General features: G+C 36.0%; 1 protein-coding gene across 1 annotated transcript in view; it reads right to left on the bottom strand.

The window, feature by feature from the left end:
- The window catches only part of LOC101895932 (tyrosine-protein kinase-like otk), a 143,664-nt gene continuing 124,053 nt past the window's right edge, over positions 1-19,611 (bottom strand). Inside the window, 1 exon segment of the mRNA XM_059123506.1 lies at positions 1-110. Within this exon segment, the coding sequence (XP_058979489.1) occupies positions 1-110 (110 nt within the window).

Below are 19,611 nucleotides of genomic sequence, written 5' to 3'. Positions count from 1 at the left end.
TTAGATTTTCACGTTCATGGCCGATGGTGTTGATGATGATGACGATGACGATGTGTGTGAGGAAAAATGTGTCACAGTGGTGGGATTTTTGTCTAGGAAATACTGCAGATCTAGAGATAAGAAAAAGGTCGATATTTTGTGCTCCTAGGCAGGGAAAAAATTTATAATTCTATTTAGATTTTTTTTGCAGATTTTGGTCATAAGTAAATAGGGCAACCCTTCAATGGGCTAATTTGTAAAGAAGACCTTTTAGAGAGATATTCGATTTAGGAAAAATCCTCCCGAATTTTTCGTCGTTAAAAAAAATTGTTTATCTCTTAAAATAACTCTTTCCATATGGCTGAGGGTATAAAAATGTTTGACATAAATGTAGAAAATTTAGCTTTACATATGACATTAACATTATGTGAATACCAGCCACACGTAATGTTAATGTCATATGTAGAGCTAAATTTTCTACATTTATGTTAAGCATTTTGTATACCTTCAGCCTTATGGCTAGAGATGTTGTATATCATTTGTTACGGCCAAAACTTGCCGCAAAGAAATAACAGTTTTAGACCCTTGGTCCCTTTGGAACAAATCCGTTTTAGGACATTTCGAGAAAATCTAGCGATATCCGTCCGTCCGTCTGTCTATCTGGCTGGTGTGCACGTTAACTCTCGAATGTAGTGTCCGATTTTGTCCAAACTTCGTACATCGTAGTTTTATTATCAAACATAGATCGAGTTCGGAGAAGGGCAATATTGGTCTCCTACTACTGGTACCTCCCCCGCCAAAGGGAAAAATTTGCAAAGAAAATAATTTACCTCATAGAAAGAGAATGGATAATTCGATTTTGCTTCAACTTTGCATCAATGCTAGGTCAGGTGCTAAAACGGACAATATAAAGGGTCAATGTTTTGAATAACCAAAACGAATATAAAATCCGAAATAAACATCCAACTCTCTTCAAATTTCACATACTCCTTCTCAACCACAATGGGTCAAAATTTTGAATAAATATAAAGCTGGAAAAAGCGAAATGAACGTCCGATTCTTTTCAAGTTTCACACATCCCAATATTTCTACTTAAGCTAGATGTGGTGTGAAGATGTTAGCTATTGTACTACTCCTTCTGGTACCTCCCCCACAACGGGTTCAAATTTTGAAAACTTAAAACTTTTGTAAAATTTGAACTAAGAGGCCGATTGTCTTCAAATTTCGCACATTTCAATATTTCCACTAACAAAAGGTCTGGTATCAAGAACGGAATGAATGGGCCACTCCTTCTAGTACCGCCCCCACAACGGGTCAAAATTTTGAATATTTATGAAGTGCATAAAACTTGAAATTAACATCCGATTTCATTCAGACTTGGTGTATCTCAATATTTCCATAAACACAATATCTCTTAGAAAGATGGCAGAGATCGGATAATTCCTTCTGGTACCACCCCCACAAATGCGTCAAGCTTTTCAATAATGAAAATTATTCTAAAATCTGAAATACGCATCTGGTTCTCTTCATGTTTCACATATGCTATTATTTCTACTAACACAAGATCTGCTGAGTAGATGGAATATATCAGTCCACTCCTTCAGGTACCTCTCCCACAAAGGGTCAACATTTTGAATATCCATGAAGCTAATAAAACACGAGATGTACACCCGATTCCACTCAGACTTGGTAAATGTCAATATTTCCATAAACACAAGATCTGTTAGAAAGATGCTAGAGATCGGACCATTTCTTCTGGTACTTCTCCCACAATTAGTCAAAATTTGAAATAATTTTAACTCTCATTAAACGCGAACTTTTCCAAAAATTATCAAATATCTCATGTAAAGCGAAAAAAGTAGTCGACATAAAATCTGAATCTGATAGATTTTTATATTTTTATCAGACCTCTGTCAGATACGAAAAAGAAAATATTTGATCACTCCTTCGGAACCTAGTATAGAGTTTCGTTTAAATTCAAGAATTGTTGGGCTCGCCTAAAAGCGTGCTACAAAAATTTGAATAATTAATTGTGAAACAATCACTTGACATGGGACTCTAATTCCCTGGCATGTATTGAGAAAACTACTCAAAAAACTCGTTTTATAGGAAGACCTCTTCAAATTCCTTGAGTCTGTAGCAGGGTTCTTCAATGGGCCTACATGTATTGAAAGTTGCTTAAAAACCCCCCTCCAGAACTTTTTCGAAAGAAATTTTTCTATGGAATTTATATTTAAACAACCAACTTCTCTTCTATACCTGGAAAAAATGTAAAAAGTCACAAAAGTCTTCTTCCACTGTCTCCCGAAATTCCTGGAACATATATTCCTTTTTTTCCCAACTAAATCAAGTTTTCCCAACACTGTGTGCCCCTTTGGCACTGACTCACCGCATTTTATTGAATAAAATTGAAAACAAATCAGAGAAAGGATAAAAAAAAACACCAACAAAAGTGTTCGACTAAATTAGAAGATAAAAATTCCCATAACAATAAAAAAAAACTCAAACGGTCTCTGCCCACAACAGCTATATTGTGGAGTTCCGATGGCATCAAAAAAAAAAAAAAAAAAAAAAAATCCAATAGCCCGGCTGGTTGATCTCTGTTGTGGTTGTGCAGTTCACTTTTTTTGTTGTTGCTGTTGTTGTCTTTGTGATGGTAGCTGCTGCTGTTGTTGGTGGTAAATTTCAATTTATTTCAGAATTATTTTTTTCATCACCCATCGAAATTGGGTCGAATCGTGGGCATGTGATGAGCCAGCCAGCCTGGCCGGAGCAGGTGCTGGGCGCAACGTTTGCAAACATTTGCCAAAAGCCAAAAACATATGAGTCTCGAAGGAATTTTAAACTTTTATTGAAAATACTTGAGTTACACAAATGCACACACACACGCTCACATGTTCACACACAACCACTTTAACGCTCACAGATGTTGTATTCGCAAGGGCTGCCAAAAAGTTAAAGTTAACAAACAATAACGGCAACAACAATTGTCAGCGATTACTTACATGCTTATGTTAATGTTCGGGTAATACAACCAAACAACCAACCAACAAACCATCGAACCATCCAACCAACCAACAATTGGTTGGTTGGCAGGCAATCATCTCAACCTCCAACCCAACCTCCCACCACCCACGCCTTGTCTCCTTTGGGTAATTTATTAAATATTGACACAAATTTGTTTGGAATGTTGTGGTTTAACGTATTGTGCTTCCCTCCCGAACGCACCTTCCCCCTCGTCGTATCAGCAGCATGTGTGTAGAGGAAGTCATAAAACGCCATGCCAGCGTTTCCCCTTACGTAACGTTAAAGTTGTCAAAACTTTTCTTTTAAACTGCCAAATAATGATGTAATTCAATGGAGGATAAATAACGGCGATTATTACCATTAATGTCTTCTCAGTTAACGGCTGTAACGGGGGACTTTTGATGGGAGAACTTAAGTTATTATTTTTGATGACGAGAGATGTTCCAAAGCCCTTTTACATTTAAATGAAAAAGACCTCCAGGTCTTCTTCTATGAAAAGACCTCAGGTTTTATGCTATGAGAATACCACCAGGTCTTCTTCTATGAAAAGACCTCCAGGTCTTATCCCATTGGAAGACCTATAGGTCTTCTCCTAGTCTTCTTCTGCAAGAATACCTCAAGGTCTTCTTTTGTAAGAAGATCTCCAGGTCTTCTTCTGTGAGAAGACCTCCCGGTCTATATTTCTATTAGAAGACCTCCAGTATTTCTTCTTCAGATCTTCTAGGAAAAAAGAAGACTTCCAGGTCTTCCAGATCTTCTTCTGTGAAAAGACCTCCAGACCTTCTTCTGTGAGAAGACCTCCAGGTCTTCTAGGAAGAAAAAGACCTGCTCCAGGTCTTCTAGGAAGAAGAAGACCTGCTCCAAGTCTTCTAGGAAGAAGAAGACCTCCTCCAGATCTTCTAGGAAGAAGAAGACCTCCTCCAGGTCTTCTAGGAAGAAGAAGACCTCCAGATCTTCTATGAAGAAGACGATCAGCCCTTCTTTGAGAAGACCTCTTCTCCAGGACTTTTATGAAGAATACATCCAGGTCTTCTACGAAGAAGACCTCCAGGTCTTCTATGAAGAAGACCTCCAGGTCTTCTAGGAAGAAGAAGACCTCCAGGTCTTCTATGAAGAAGTCCTTCAGCTCTTCTTATGAAGAAGACCTTCAGGTCTTCTATGAATAAGTGGACTTCTAGGTCTTCTATGAAGAAGAAGACCTCCAGGTCTTCCAGGAAGAATAAGACCTCCAGGTCTTCTAGGAAGAAGAAGACCTGCTCCAGGTCTTCTAGGAAGAAGAAGACCTCCTCCAGGTCTTCTAGGAAGAAGAAGACCTTCAGATCTTCTATGAAGAAGACCTTCGCCTCTTTTGTGAAGAAGTCGATCAGCCCTTCTATGAGAAGACTTCTTCTCCAGGACTTTTATGAAGAATACCTCCAGGTCTTGTACGAGGAAAACCTTCAGGTTTCTTAAAAAGGACCTTCATTGAGAAAACCTCTAGTTCTTCTTTGAGAAAACCTCTAGGTCATCTATGAGAATACCTATATGTCTCAATGAAAAATCCTCCAGGTCATCTTGAAAAGACCTCCAGGACTTATATATGAAGGCCTCAGACTATTCTATAAAAAGATCTCAAGCTCCTCCATAAAAATATGTCAAGCTCTTCTCAGAGATGACCTCAAGTCGTTATCAGAAGGCATCCAGGTCTTCCATGAAAAAGTTCTCCTGTATTTTCCCCCCCTTTTGAGAAGGTCTCCTTTTCTTCTCCGAGAAGATATCCTTGTTGCTTCTTGAAAACTTCTTGGCGTTCTACAATACATTCAATATCCTATTCAAAGTCCTACCCTGTCATTTTTTTTTGGTACCCTGGCTTACCAATCTTCCTTTCTTTGTAAACTTTCCCCAAAAAAAAAAGTGAAACTGATATGTTTCTTTGCCCCCAAAAAAAGTAAACCCATTATTTCCGCCCATAAACATAATTTATGTAAATTTTTCGTCCAACAATAAAAATAAAAATTTAATTGTTTTATGGTTGACTTCCAATCTGATTTATTTTTACAAATTTAATGACAAATTATTAAAATATGCCAAAAGTAATGTTTGGAGCACCAAAAACTTTTTTTTTTATCGAAGTAATAAAAGCAAAATGGGCGGAATGTATTTTGTTTTTTTTCCTGCCCTTCAGACAAACTTTTTGCAAATGACAATCATGATCAAGGAATAAAGGAACGCTTAAAGGCCGGAGAAAAAAAAAAACAATTATTGCCGGAGGCCGCCAAACATTAACTTGGCCGATGATTTTCAAATTTTGTTTTGGAAATCATTTTTCATTTTTTTTTTTCGGGGAGGAAGGTAGGTGATTATAAGTTTGTCAAATAGTTCCTCCCCTGAGGGGTAATCTAAAACTCATAGGGCAAAATTCATTCTTAAGAGAAAAGTTATTCGGGCCAGAGGATATTTTCTTCAACTTAAACTTGTGTTGCTATTTTGAGTTTAGCTTTCAAGAGGCAATCCTGATGCCTAAAAGGATATCATGAACTTTTGCGGAGGAAAAATGATATTGAATAAATTTTTAAATATTGAAAATGTGCATGGGGAGAAAGTTTTCGAGCACATAACTTGCTTATGGCTAAACAGATTGGCTTACAATTTTAAAAATGCCAATTTCAATATCACTGCATCCCCACTGTTTGCCATACAGCTGTTGTTGAGCCACACCCACCCACAATTATCCTTTTCGAAAGTTACTCTCGAGAAATTAAATAAATATAAACACTTAACACTGATAAACATTAAGCTCCTCCGGAAATGAGGTTATGTGGCATTTGAGTGTCTCAAATCCTAGCCATTTATCCTCATTTAAGTCGTCACCATCATCCTCGGGTTGTTGGTGTTCTTGTTGTTGTTTTCGTAGTTTACCTGTTTTGCCACTACAGGATTTTAGTTATTTTCTGTGATTTCCTGTTAATTTCCCCGCAGCTAGAGGAGGAGATGGATGAGGCGAGGCGAAGAGGGAATCAAGAGATTTTCTCTCCTTGAGTGTGCACATCGTAAAGTCAATGGTTTCTGTCAATGGAATATTTATGAAACACTTCAAAGTGGAGATGCACGAAAGCCATTAAATATTAAGTTGTCATATGAAGATGAGTTCATTTTTGGAATCAAAGGCTTAGGACTTTAGAATTTACTAAACAAATAAATACTTGTAAATAGAGAAGAGGAACTATTAGAGCATACTTTTAGGCATTAAAGTAGAATTTTGAGTAACTATGTTATTTTTGATACAGAAACGAAAAGAAGTTGGTATCTCTATTTATTGAATCTGAATTATCCGTCAGATAGTGTTCTGAGTTGCAGAGGCATAAAATTTAACCAATTTTAAACACTAGGTTTTTTACCAAACAATGAACACATTTTTTACATGGCGACTTATGCGCCATCTTGTACTCAGTTTGAAGAACTAAGTACTTCTTCAAAGACATAAACTATAAAGACTGGACAAAATGCATATGGGCTTTAATTCTTTAATCAGGTACAGATGGCAGGCGACATAAAAGAAATGCTTGGAAATTTTAGAAAAATATGAAATCGCCGAAAAAATGGCGGAAATACGCGGAAAAAATATCAGGTATGATAGATATGCCTCTCAAAAATCTATTCCAGAGCATTTCCTTATACATTGAATCGATAAAATCAACAACAACTCTTAAAAAGTGTCAGCTTCTGTTAAATTATAACATAATGCTATGTCACGATATCGTGACATAACATATGTTTTCCACAGCCAACGCCACTTTTGAAGAAAAGTACATCTTTTGAAGAAATGTCCCATCTTATTATATTATATGTCTTTGATGAAGTCCCCAAATGTTATCAAATGTTAAATGTAGTTTTGGATTTTTACGAAATTCTAAATATCCTCTACATTTTTATCTCCATCCTCATGCACAAGCAAGATCACACCTTGAACCTTACCTTTGACAGTTATTGTTAATTTGATACGAAGTATATGCAAGTACGCCATCTTTTAGCCAATTTTCATTGTGAAAAAACCCCAACGTATTATCATTGATGCCCATAGTATTCATTTCCGCTAAAATCCTGAATTATTATCCGTCAAAATTACCTTTTTAATTTGTATTTTTTACTTCAATTGATTTATTTGATATTAACATAAAGATGTCGTTTTTTCATAGAAATATATATGATCTTTTCCAAAACTACAAGACTGTAATAACCGATTTTCCGTTTTTAATATCGGGAGAAATTCAAGATTGGTGCATTCTTTCAGGTTCTGAAATAGACCAATAGAGTTTGTTCATATTTCTCAATGAGCAACCTCTCTGCTAAATTTCAAAATCAAGATGGCGCTGTCATTAAAATATACCACAATTTCATTTCGATTTTACCCCTCTTATTATAAATGTGTCACGTCTAGAGTTAAAGGCATGGGCAAGAAACGCCCACATATATCCCTTTGGAACAATGAAGGCATAGAGAAAACGGCAAAAATCCTATGGGGCGACCACAAAGAGATAAAAACGAAGAACCTTCTATTATTGGCAAGAAAGAGATCAATTGGGTAACAAGCATCCTCACGGGTCCCCTGCCACCACCGGCATACAGCCCATCTGTACAAGATAGGTTATGCAGGTAACAGCATATGCAGAGCATGCGGAGAAGAAGATGAAACTTTGGAGCATTTCTCTGCAAATATTAGATTGAAATTCTTAGGGAACGGCAGACCAAGACAGGTAGTGGATTTTTGTTCTAGGAAAATATGAAATTAAAAATATTTGCTTAATTTTCCACAAAATTCCACATTTTCACAGAACAAGGATTGAGCCCCTGATCATGGTAAATAAAATAAAAAAGTTAAGGAATTCTGTTAAGGCACTGAATTTCAATATAATAGACTGTAAACTGCCTGTCGTCTTTCAAAAAACTCAAAGTCAAGAGCACATTAGCTTGACTGTATGTCCCCAGGACATGTGGCGATCGTTTTCGCCCACCTCTTTTCAACTTAACCTATAATTTATGTCAAAATATTCCATTAATTGCTGTGAAAATTTATTCCATTTTTTGACCGCCTAAAACTCTGCTATTTCATTTATATTTCGCTGTTGACTACACCTTCATACCTTCACACCTGTTCTTCAAATATCTTAAAATATCACGTATTTTTTTTACATTTATAGGATGGATTTCCAAACACCCCGATATGTCTTACGACTTGGCACCCTTAATAATTCTCATGCAAAATGAAAAAATCATAGCTTTAGTCGTTCCACCAGGCAGTTATTGAGTTAATATTTAGCATATAAACGACATCTAGTGTTAGGTTTTCCATCAAAAATTATCTCCTTGAATTTCAGTTTCAAAGATAATACTAAGGTTTTTCAACGCTTAAATTTCAGAACTAACACCTACACCCCAAATTAATTGTTTTATTTTCAGTTATCAACATTTTTCCAAATTTCCGAATTAATATGGAACTTTACTAAAATGTATTATCGATTCAATGATCTGTTAATACCTTTAAAGATGAATTTCAAAGAACCCTTTCACAACTCTCTACTTTAGCCTAATAGTAAACCTAATGTAAAATTTCAAGCTCACAGCTTTAGGTCAATTGTCAATACTACTCTTCCATGTACGCCATCTATTGTTAAGTTTTCCACAATACATTTTCCTGCCTTAGTATGGCTCATTATATCTTAGCATGTCCTTGAATGAATTTATTTTAAATATCCCTCAATCTGTCTCAATTTTTTATATATCTCAGAAATTTCCCCATTAGTTCAATATCCATATCGAGATGGCGTTCTTTGTTAAGTTTAAAACAATCAAAGTATATACCAGCTTCTAAAAAGCGACAAATCCTCTGGCAAGTCTTAGTCTCATTTAAAATTTGAATTCTCATTTAAAATTTGAAGATAATAGCTATACACATTTAGCCAATCACGCCTAAATAGACCATTTAAAATATCGACTAATATTGAAGCATAGATGCCGCTAGTTCCAAGTAACATATTTTCCCCCTCTTTTCATTTCTTTCTCATAATGAAAATGTTATGAATATTGTTTTGGATAAAATTCAATGAATATTTATTGCAGCTTTTGATTATCGAGTTCCACCTGCTCAGAAAACGTGCTTCAAATCAAGGTTACATATATGTTACCTGCTTAAACAGGTTATTGCGAATAGTTTGAGATAAACAAAACAAAGGAAATCCGAAAATTATGCCATAACAATCTGCCATTAATTCACACGTTTCTTATCAACAACACAACACAATAACAGCAACTCATTAAATGTTGTTATCCAGATTTCATATTAATTATGAATCCATTCTGTTCTGCATTCGGCGTGTGGATAATTAAATTAAATCAGGGCAATAACAAAGATTTTCCCCCGAAAATCTACTGTCATGTTGAGTTTATGGCTGCCATGCATATCCCCATATCAACCAACAAAAAATATATATGAAAAGGCATCATAAAAATTAAGTAGAGGTGGGGGAAGGGGGAGAAGGGTGGGAGAGTGGAGGATTTGAAACAAGCCATAAGGTTAAACCCAAAAGCAGTCTACCTGACACTTCCTGTGAGGGAAACCAAATCCATGTCGTGCCTCCATACCTGGATACACGTGTCTGATGGTGTCATTAATGCCTCATAATTGAGTGTGTGTGTGTGGTGGTGAGGTTTTTGTTGAACCACAACGATTAATGCGAGTTTTATAACTCTTTTTTTTTTGGATCTCCTTACTGCATTCCTGCCTTTTGATCCACCAAAATTTAAAGAAATGATTATGTAAATTTGACAATTGTCGTCGTCTTGGCATTACCGAATGTAGATTAATTTCTGAATTTAATTAACGTCGCAATTTTGCTAATTACAACAATTGTCGAAAAAGAAGAAGAAAACATATGCACTGTGAAGGTATAATTTTGCGGATTAAAGAGATTTGATGGCTTGTGTTGGGTAATTAATTGTTTGCGATTTTAAATGTTAAAGATTAATTGTAGAACACTTTTTTGAAGTAGGTATGCCACTTAGTGTAAAAAGTATTTTCATGTAAAATTTGTGAATGGCATTTGAGAGGTTTCCATGTTAGGTGGGTGCTTGTTTTATTTGTAACATATGTCAGTTGATTGTGAAAGAAAATTATTATTTTTTAAATAAACTCACCTGACATTAATTTACCGATTTTCATCGATTAGTAACAATAGCACAAAGAAAAATAATTGTGAGCTTGGATCTGGTAACACCATACCAATAAATTTAATCAACACATTGCATGCTTTCAGGCTCTTAATTAATAAACCGCAAGATTAGATTTCATTTTCTGCCAAATCTAACTGAAATTCTGTCTTATATTGCTCCCATTACTCGGTCTTAAAAAGAATTTATTCAGAAAGGTAGCTATACATGAAGATAATTTGGCATAGGGTTGATGATAATGCATTTTACAAATTCATACTCATTTTCCAAATCAGGGTCTTTCCTACAGGTCAATACTTGTGACCTCTCCAACCTGCTGACGAGATACGTACCGATGTTTTAAAAAAATTCTTCAGATTTGTTGAAATGGACAAAACAAGTCCTTTGGAGCTGTCTAATAATGTCTACGAAGCGCCATCTACATATCAGCACTGCACGACTAGGGAGTTTTCAAAAGCATAACTTTGCGAAGCATACTTTTAGGGAGAGTAATAAAATTTTGCTGCAATGAATGAATCATAATCTACCCTCTAAACAAATAGACCCTACGAAAAGTTAAAAAGAATTAAATTCCAGTAAAATGGAGCGGGGCCACGCCATTCCGAAATGGCGAACTATAAATACATATACAAGAGAAGGATTTAGGTGGATTTGAACTGAAAAAACTAAAACATGATGGCTACTAATACAATGGAATGATAAAAAGGAGAGTTCCCAAAATTCTTTCCAATTCCAAAGAGTACCTTTAATATTTCATAAATTATTTATGTTGGGCGCCATCATTACTCAAATGTTAATTATGACGAATTTAGGGATTACCTTCGAGTTTTGTGCATACTTTTAGGTACTTTGATACGAATGTGAAACAGAAGCTAACTTAATTCTTAATAAAAACATGATTGAGGACTTTAGGAAGTAATGATCATAATTGCAAAGAGATTTCCATCTCAATTTAGTTAAAATCTCTTTTCTTCCATCAGAAAGGCATCTACGTCTGTCTTTGCAACTCCTAGACGAATTGGAAGTCTCATAAGAAGAGGAATTATCTGCATTCTAACTCAGGCATAAAGCGCAGACATCAACCCACTTCCTATATTGACGCCAATCTACGTTTCAATTCAATGGTATAGTCTCAATTATGAAGCATGAAGCTCGTAACCGCTTTCTTTCAGCACAATCGGAATCCAGTTCTAGCAGAAATTAGAGTGTTATTCTAGATCTCATGAAAGAATCAAGTAGCTACCCGACTCAGTCTTACAACACAGACTCCAACCGCGGAACTTACAGTGAACACCATCTATATACAGACTATTATAATACGGACATCAAACTCCTTGGCCGATTTATTTTTATTCACAAAGATATCAAATTCTGTGTTTGAAAGCTCAGGCAAAACCGCAGACTGTGGTTAGCCTAGATATTATATAACAAAACAGGTGTTACATTCTGTCTCAGGCTTCAAGCACTGACTTCATCTACAACTCTATAACGCCATCTATATTCTATAATTGACAACGTATATATTTGGCAGGTACTGGGCGAAATCAGGACCTGTCGTTAAAAATGAGTGCTAGAAAAAGGAAACCTCTTTTCTATTTCGGTCTTATCTTTATAATCTAAATACGGAAATGACATTCTTGGCCGATTTATTTTTATCAAAAAAGAGGCCAAAGTCTGAGTATGAAAGCTCTAGCGACACCGCAGACTGTGGTTAGCCTATATGTCATATAAACAACAAAAGAAGTTACTTGCTGTCTCAGGCTGTAAGCACAGACTTCATACACAACACCATCCATATTCAACATCTTCAACACTATCTATATTTCTATAGTTTGACTACGTATAAATTGGAGGGTGGATGTGTTGTACTGGGCGAAATCAGGGATTGTCGGTGTTAGAAAAAGGAAACCTCTTCTCTAGTCCGGGCTTAAAACACAGACTGCAAACTCCGACTTCTATATTGCACGCCATCTATATTTCAGTAGATAATTAAGAAATTGAACTCTTAACGCTTTTATTTTAGAAGAAAGAAAGGCAAATTCTGCATTTGTGGGGTGAAATCACACACTGCCCTCCTTTAAGACTTCAACCTCAACTTCGACATTGGGCGCCATCTATGTTTACAGTTTTATATTCTTCTTTATTAGAGATTACTTTTTGATTAAGGGCATACTTTTAGGAGTGAAAATGTTAATGGCTTGGCATTAAGAGATGGTTCAGCATTTTCGAAATTGGTTTTCAGGACACTGCAGTATAATATTCCATGACAAATATTCGAACTACTGTCAAGGAAAATCGAATCTGTCAGCATATATAACTCATTATTTTTTTTTGGGTAAAGATAGTGGTACAGAGTGTCACATATCCTTCCTAATATTTATTCCTATATTATTTTTATTAACGGCCTAATTTCCCCACTTCCGAAAAAACTTGTCGCTCCAGTTAATTTAAATTACATCCACATTTACCCATTGACCTGACATGCCACATTATTTCTTGTTCCCTATGGGCAGGCCTCTCCCTCAGACCCACCCCCCTCCCCCCACCAAAAGGATTCCCATCTCGATTAATTTCACTCAATTTAATTCATGACTTTTGCTTTCTACAAATTTATCACATTCGGTGGCATCTGAAATGTAATTTATGTCTAAATTCCCCCGCCACAAAAAATCTCCAAGGTCTCTGAGGTGTTATTATTTCATTATTAGGAGCGTTTACAAAACCCCATGGTTGAGGCTTCAAATTTGGTTAGTTTGCGGGACATTTGAATTATTTTCAATCCACCGAAGGAAGAAGGAAAATTTATTTATTAGTTGTTGTTGGCATTTTCCTGAGGGGACATAACATTACGTGACCTCTTCTAGTACAACAATGGCAAAAGACAACAAAACATGCTCGCCAACACACACACACATAAGCAAAATAACTTATAAATGCCAATACCCCGGGGTAGGGTGAGAAAATGGGAAGTTGTACGAAAATTCATTTGTCATGGCCATTAATAATTTTGTAGAGCAGTTCACCAAGTTGAAGATGTCAAGAGAGAGGAGGTTTCATGTCCCCTGACTTTTGACTAGTTTGTTGTTGTTTGCTGCTGCTGCTGACAATATGGAGAATAATGTTTGCCTAACTAATAATAATGAAATGTCCTTAAGATTGTCATAACAATGTCGAGAAAAGGAAGAAGAAACTGTCAATATTAAATTGTTCGGTGATGAAGTGGAATTTTCTCAATACCTCACTCTCTCCCCCTCTCTCTTCAATTCTCCCCCAGTTGTAATATTACAAGGCCATTTAAATGTTTTGTGAAAATATGGCGTTAAAATTTCAATAATTTCCCAAGGTCACAAACTTAATTGTGGCTGAAATTGAATTGAATAATGGCCGAAAAGAACATTTCAAGGACCCTGATATCCTTCACAACCTACCACCTCCTTGTGTCTTCCAATATGTAATGGATATTAAGGAATTTTAATATTTTACATGTGGGTCACTTTTGATGCGTAGGCACGTAATGGGGTTGGGGTTTAAAGATTTTATCCTTACATTTGTATTTTTAAATATGAATTTTCAAAACCATGTTCAAATACTCCGGAATTTTGAAATATCCTTTTCGCGACACCCTAGGACACCCACAAATAAATAAGACTTTATCAAACTGACACTAGATGAAATCAGAGATTGTAGTTACCATTGGTTTCTCAAAAAAAGAACTCTTTTCTAGCTCAGGCATAAAGCACAGACCTCAGCATCTACTTCTATATTGGACGCCATCTATTTTTTGGTAGTGAAATAGGAATTGAACTCTTGACCGATTTCCGTTTTAAAAACCAGGATTGAGATCTAGGTTAGTCGTTTCTAGATGAATTACAGACTATCGTTACCCTAGATGTCATAAAGTGGAAAAGTAAATTAGTTTCCGACTCAGACTTAAAAGATAGACTTGATGTAGTTTGAACGCCATCTACATTTCGATTTTCCGGCATAGCCTTAATAGTCACCATTGAGCTTCTTGTTCATTTTCTTCTCGGCAATTTAAGGAATACGAATTGTTTCGCACAGGCTCCAACCTTTTTATATTGAATGGATTTTAAAATATCGACACCCTAGGGCACCCACAAATAAAATAAGACTTTATCAACTGACACTAGATGAAATCAGAGATTTCTGTTACCATTGGTTCTACAAAAAACCTCTTTTCTAGCTCAGGCATAAAGCACAGAAGTCAACTCCTATACCTCTCTATTAAACGCCATCTATTTTTTGGGTAGGGAATAGGGAATTGAACTCTTGACCGATTTCCGTTTTAAAACCAGGATCGAGATCTAGGTTAGGCGTTTCTAGACGAAATTGCAGACTTTCGTGACGCTAGATGTCATAAAGTGGAAAAGTAAATTAGTTTCCGATTCAGACTTAAAAATAGAGTCCGACTTCGATGTAGTTTCAACGCCATCTACATTTTGATTTTTCAGCATAGTCTTAATAGTCACCATGGAGTTCTTAGTCGTTTCTTTTTCGGCCATAAAAAGGAAATAAGAATGTGTTTAGTACCGGCTCCAACCTTCTATGTTAATGCCATCTATATTTTGATTAGTCTCAGTAAAGGTATTACACTCTTGATCGATTTTTTTTTTAGAACGGAAGTAAATCTGTGTTTGTGGGCTTTAGATGAATTCTCAGACGGCCGTAACCCTGGGAGCTATGAAAGATAAGGGAAACTACTTTGAGGCTCCAACCCCACTTCTACATTGGGCGCCATATTAACCATTTGGTGAACAAAAAAACAAGAAATCGGATGAAGATATGTCTATGGAAGCTATATCCAAATCTGACCCGATCTTGATAAAATTTGGCAATGTATTTGTGAGCTGTATTTAATATATGTCTCCAAATATCGTCGTTACGAAGTTCATATAACGATTGTGGGGAAAATATATAGAGGAGCTATATCTAAATTTTGGCCAATAATTTTCATTTCAATAGGGTTCATCCTTGGGCCAAAGAAATCTTGTTTGGAAATTTCATCTCAATCGGATTATAAATGCGACCTGCATTTTGTTTACAAAAATATATTGACAGATGGACGGACGTGCATAAATCGACTCAGAATGCGATTCTATGAAGATCCTCGAAAGTAACTATGGGTCTACCTCACATGCTTTTCTATGTTACATACAAAGGCACAAAGACATAATATCCTGACCACGGTGTGGTGTAGGGTATTAAAATGAGAAAGACCGTCCTACAACACAAACTCCGACACACAACTTTTTTCACTGAACGCCATCTATATTTCAATTCATTGGCATAGTGTCAATAAGGACTTTGAACTCTTGGCCGAATTATTTCTATCAAAGCAGTAGTTAGAGTCACAGTTTGTGCGTCTCACTCTATTTCAAAATTTAAAACTAACAAATTTCTTTTCAAATGAAATTCTTTGAAAATCTCCCTTCTCTCTCTCTCTCTCTCCTTTGTCTCTCCAATATATTAGCATCATTGCCTTTAAACCAATTACTGTCACTTTTGCCCAGGTGAGTTTAACGGGAATTGATTTGGTCACATACTTTTTTTCTTTCTCGTTTTTTGTTGTTGTTGTTGTTGCTGCTGCTTGATGCCGATCTCAAGGGGATAATAATTGCCGCAATAAATGACCTTCAGTTGGGATTTGAAGATTGAATGGCTGGCGTCTCTGACACGTTCTCTCTCTTTTTTTTTCATTTCATTTCAATTCATTTCAGTTCTCTCCCAGCGACAAATTGCCCAATCGGTATTTTTGAAATTGGAATTAGGAATAAATCGACATTAATAAATGTTTTTCTGTTTCATTGTTTTTCTAACAATATTTATACAGGATAATTATTTTTTTTGGTTCGAATGCCGTAACAAAGCAGCTGCAACAACAAGAACACAATGGCTGAGAAATTCCGAGATTTATTGGCCACCATTCCAGTTAAGAGTTAATGTTTTGAAATTGATTAATGATTATTGCCAGAAGTAAACAAATGGAGAATGATTCGAAGAGGGTGTATGGGTGAGGATGGGGTGGGGTTAGGTATTATTGCAACCAAAATTAATAGAAAAACAAGTAAGCAAAGGCTACAGTCGAGCGGGGCCGACCGTTGAATACCCTACAACACTATAATAAACGATACAGTTCATATAGGCGAGATACTCGAAAGAATTGCACAAGGTATGTGACAAATAATAAAGAAAAACCATTAGGTTTCGTTCTCTAATTTTCGAATAATAGCAACATAAAATAATTTGCTCATTTTCAATTTATTGGTAGATGTTGCACGTAAATGGTCTTCCTAGATCTGGAACCAATATTTCCCATAGACCCATAGTCTCTCAGAAGTGGCAAAAGATAACCATGTATTATTAGTTTTTTGACTGAAACGCATCTATATGAGATACAGCCAATTGACTATATTCTTCAACTAAATCAGCGTTAACGAAATAGTCAGAAGTGCGTCTTTCCTGTATTTGTGAATTATCCAAAAAGTCACTGGAATAGACATTTTCGTATTTTGTCTACAAAAGTTGGCAAACTCCTTCACAGATTGAATATTTTTGGATGGCCATCCAAACTGCTTGGCTTTTGCAATGTCCGGTAACCCCCATTCAAATGTGCGTGAGGATCGGGCGATAATTACGACCTGCAGACAATTTTGCACTTTTTGGTCCACTTCAACCCCTAAATATATGGCGATCATCTTCAAAAGAGTAGGCTTCTATTCCGACCCTCATCTTATCCCCATGCAAAATTTCATAAGAATCGGGCCATAAGTGCGATCTGTATATGATATCCTGATATCCTAACTACTTAGTTTTGTTAGCTGTAGAAATATTACCAATGTTTAATTCAAAATGAAAATATGCCAAAAATATGACAAAATTGAAAAATATGAGAAAATTTTACAAAATCATATTTTCATCTTTAGAGAGATATTTTTATGCGATTTTTTAAACGTTGTTTCTTTCCTGCCAAGAGGCCATTCTGAATTAATGAGAACTGTCGAAATCATTCAGCCGTTCTCGACATATAAGAGATCTTTCAAGCATATCTTCTTTGATAGACATATATCGCACATATGTTGCTATATATTCGTTTTGTTGGATGTTAACATAAATGTAAAGATCAGGAGTAACCTTGTCATGGCTTTGTGATGTCGCCGCGATTTAAAATATTCGCGGTTTAATGAAAAATTTGAATTTTTTCAACTCAAAAGATATGGTCTATTTTACCCGCTAAATATTATCCGATGACCACCCAAATTGGTAGGCTTCTTCTCCGCCCTAAACTCTAGCTACATGCGAAATTCCGATTCGATTGGTCTATAATTGCGACCTGTATAGCTACTGCAAAATCCGAAATTTTTTCAGTTTTTGGTCCATTTCGACCCCTAATATTATGCGATCATCTCCAAAAGAAATAGGGTTCTATTCTGACCCTAGCCCCACCTCCATTCTAAATTTCGTAAAGATCGGGCCATAATTGCGACCTGTAGAGTGATTACAAATTAACATGGACAGACGGACAGACGGACAGACGGACAGACGGACGGACGACATCATAGCTAGATCGACTCAGCTCGGCGAGCTAGGAAATCCCTATATACTTTCCTATGTGGGAACCAATATTTCGAGGTGTTACATAATTTTTGGCCCAATCAAACTTATATACCCCCAACACATAGTGTTGTAGGGATATAATAAAAAAAAGTATTAAAAAACAACATTAAAATAATAATAAAAACGAACACAATTTTAATTAAAATTTGATTGATTTGCATGCAGTGGCAGAAAAATTTATGTTCGGAGCAATAACACAAATAACAAGTAAGAAGCAGTAAGTTCGGCCGAAACGAATTTTGAATACACATCACAATTTGGAAAGAATTGGAAATTTTCAAAACAAAAAAATTAAATCCATAAAAATTCTGTTAGAATCTTAAAAATGCAAAATATAGCCTTTAAATTAGGGTCTATACGATGACCTGCATAGGCAATTTTTGTCATAAGCCATTACAATTTCAAATAGGAAACTTGAAAAAATTCCGGGGAATAATGTAGTTAAATCTTTAAATACCGAATATTGGGTGGTACTGATATATGGGCCTATACGAAACCTGGACCTGCACAGACAATTTCTGTCACAGGCTGTGGTACCTATTAGGAACTTCAAATACGAATTTCAAACAATTTGGGTAAATATAGAACAAAAAATCGTCAAAAAATCGAATATAGGGACATACTGATATATGAGGCCTATAGGAAGACGTGGGCCTGCATATACAATTTTCTGTCATAGGCTGTAATACCCCTTTCGAATTCTTAATACGTAATTTGAAGTAACTCCGAAATATAATGTCGCTAAAATCATCAAAATACCGAATATTCGGGGTATCGTTATATGGGGCTATACGAAGACCACGACCTGCCGCGACAATTTTCTGTCATAGACTGTAGTACCCATGACAAATTATATATGAAATTTTAAAACAACTCCGTTAATAGTGTCCATAAAATGTGAAAATACCGACTATCGGAAGGTATCGTTATATAGGGTGCTATACGAAGACATGGGCCTGTATATACAATTTTTGTCATAGGCTGTAGTACCCATTACGAACCCTAAATACCAAATTTGAAACAATTCCACTGAAAAATGTGGCTAAAATCGCATCAATACCGAATATTGGGAGGTATCGTTATATGGAGGGGGAGACGTGTACCTATATATATTTGTCTTCCGGGGGGAAAGTACTCAGAAGAAACTTCTGTTGTAGTTTATACCATTTCATTGAAAAATTTGGCTACAATCATCAAAATACCGAATATTGGGAGGTATCGTTTATGGGGCTATACTAAGACCGGACCTGCACGGACATTTTTTTTGTCCATTACGAACTTCAAATACCAAATTTGAAACAATTCCGGTGATAATGTAGATAACATCATCAACTCCGAATATAGTGGAACCGTTACATCGGGCTATACGAAGACCTGGACCTGTGCAGACAATTTTCTGCCCTAGGCTGTTGTACCTGTTAGGAACTTCAAATACGAAATTCAAAAAAAAATTCGGTGAATAATGTAGCTAAAATCTTCAAAATACCGAATATAGGGAAGTATTGATATATGGGGCCTATACGACGACCTGGACCCACAATAATTTTCTGTCACAGGTGTAGTACCCTTTATGAATTCTAATAATCGTGGACCCATAAAGAATCGTGGACCTATAAAGCAATACTCTTCCAGAGGGTAATGTATCGGAAGAACTCCCTTTGTGGATGTTTTCAAACAATTTCATTGCAAAATTTGCTACAATCATCAAATACCGAATATCGGGTGGTTACCGTTATATGGGGCCTATACGATATCGTGCACCGAGAT

The sequence above is a fragment of the Musca domestica genome, unplaced genomic scaffold (assembly GCF_030504385.1).
Source record: "Musca domestica strain aabys unplaced genomic scaffold, Musca_domestica.polishedcontigs.V.1.1 25, whole genome shotgun sequence".
NCBI lineage: Eukaryota > Metazoa > Arthropoda > Insecta > Diptera > Muscidae > Musca > Musca domestica.
Note: the sequence above shows the minus strand (reverse complement) of the source record. Positions and strands in the feature narration are given on the sequence as shown.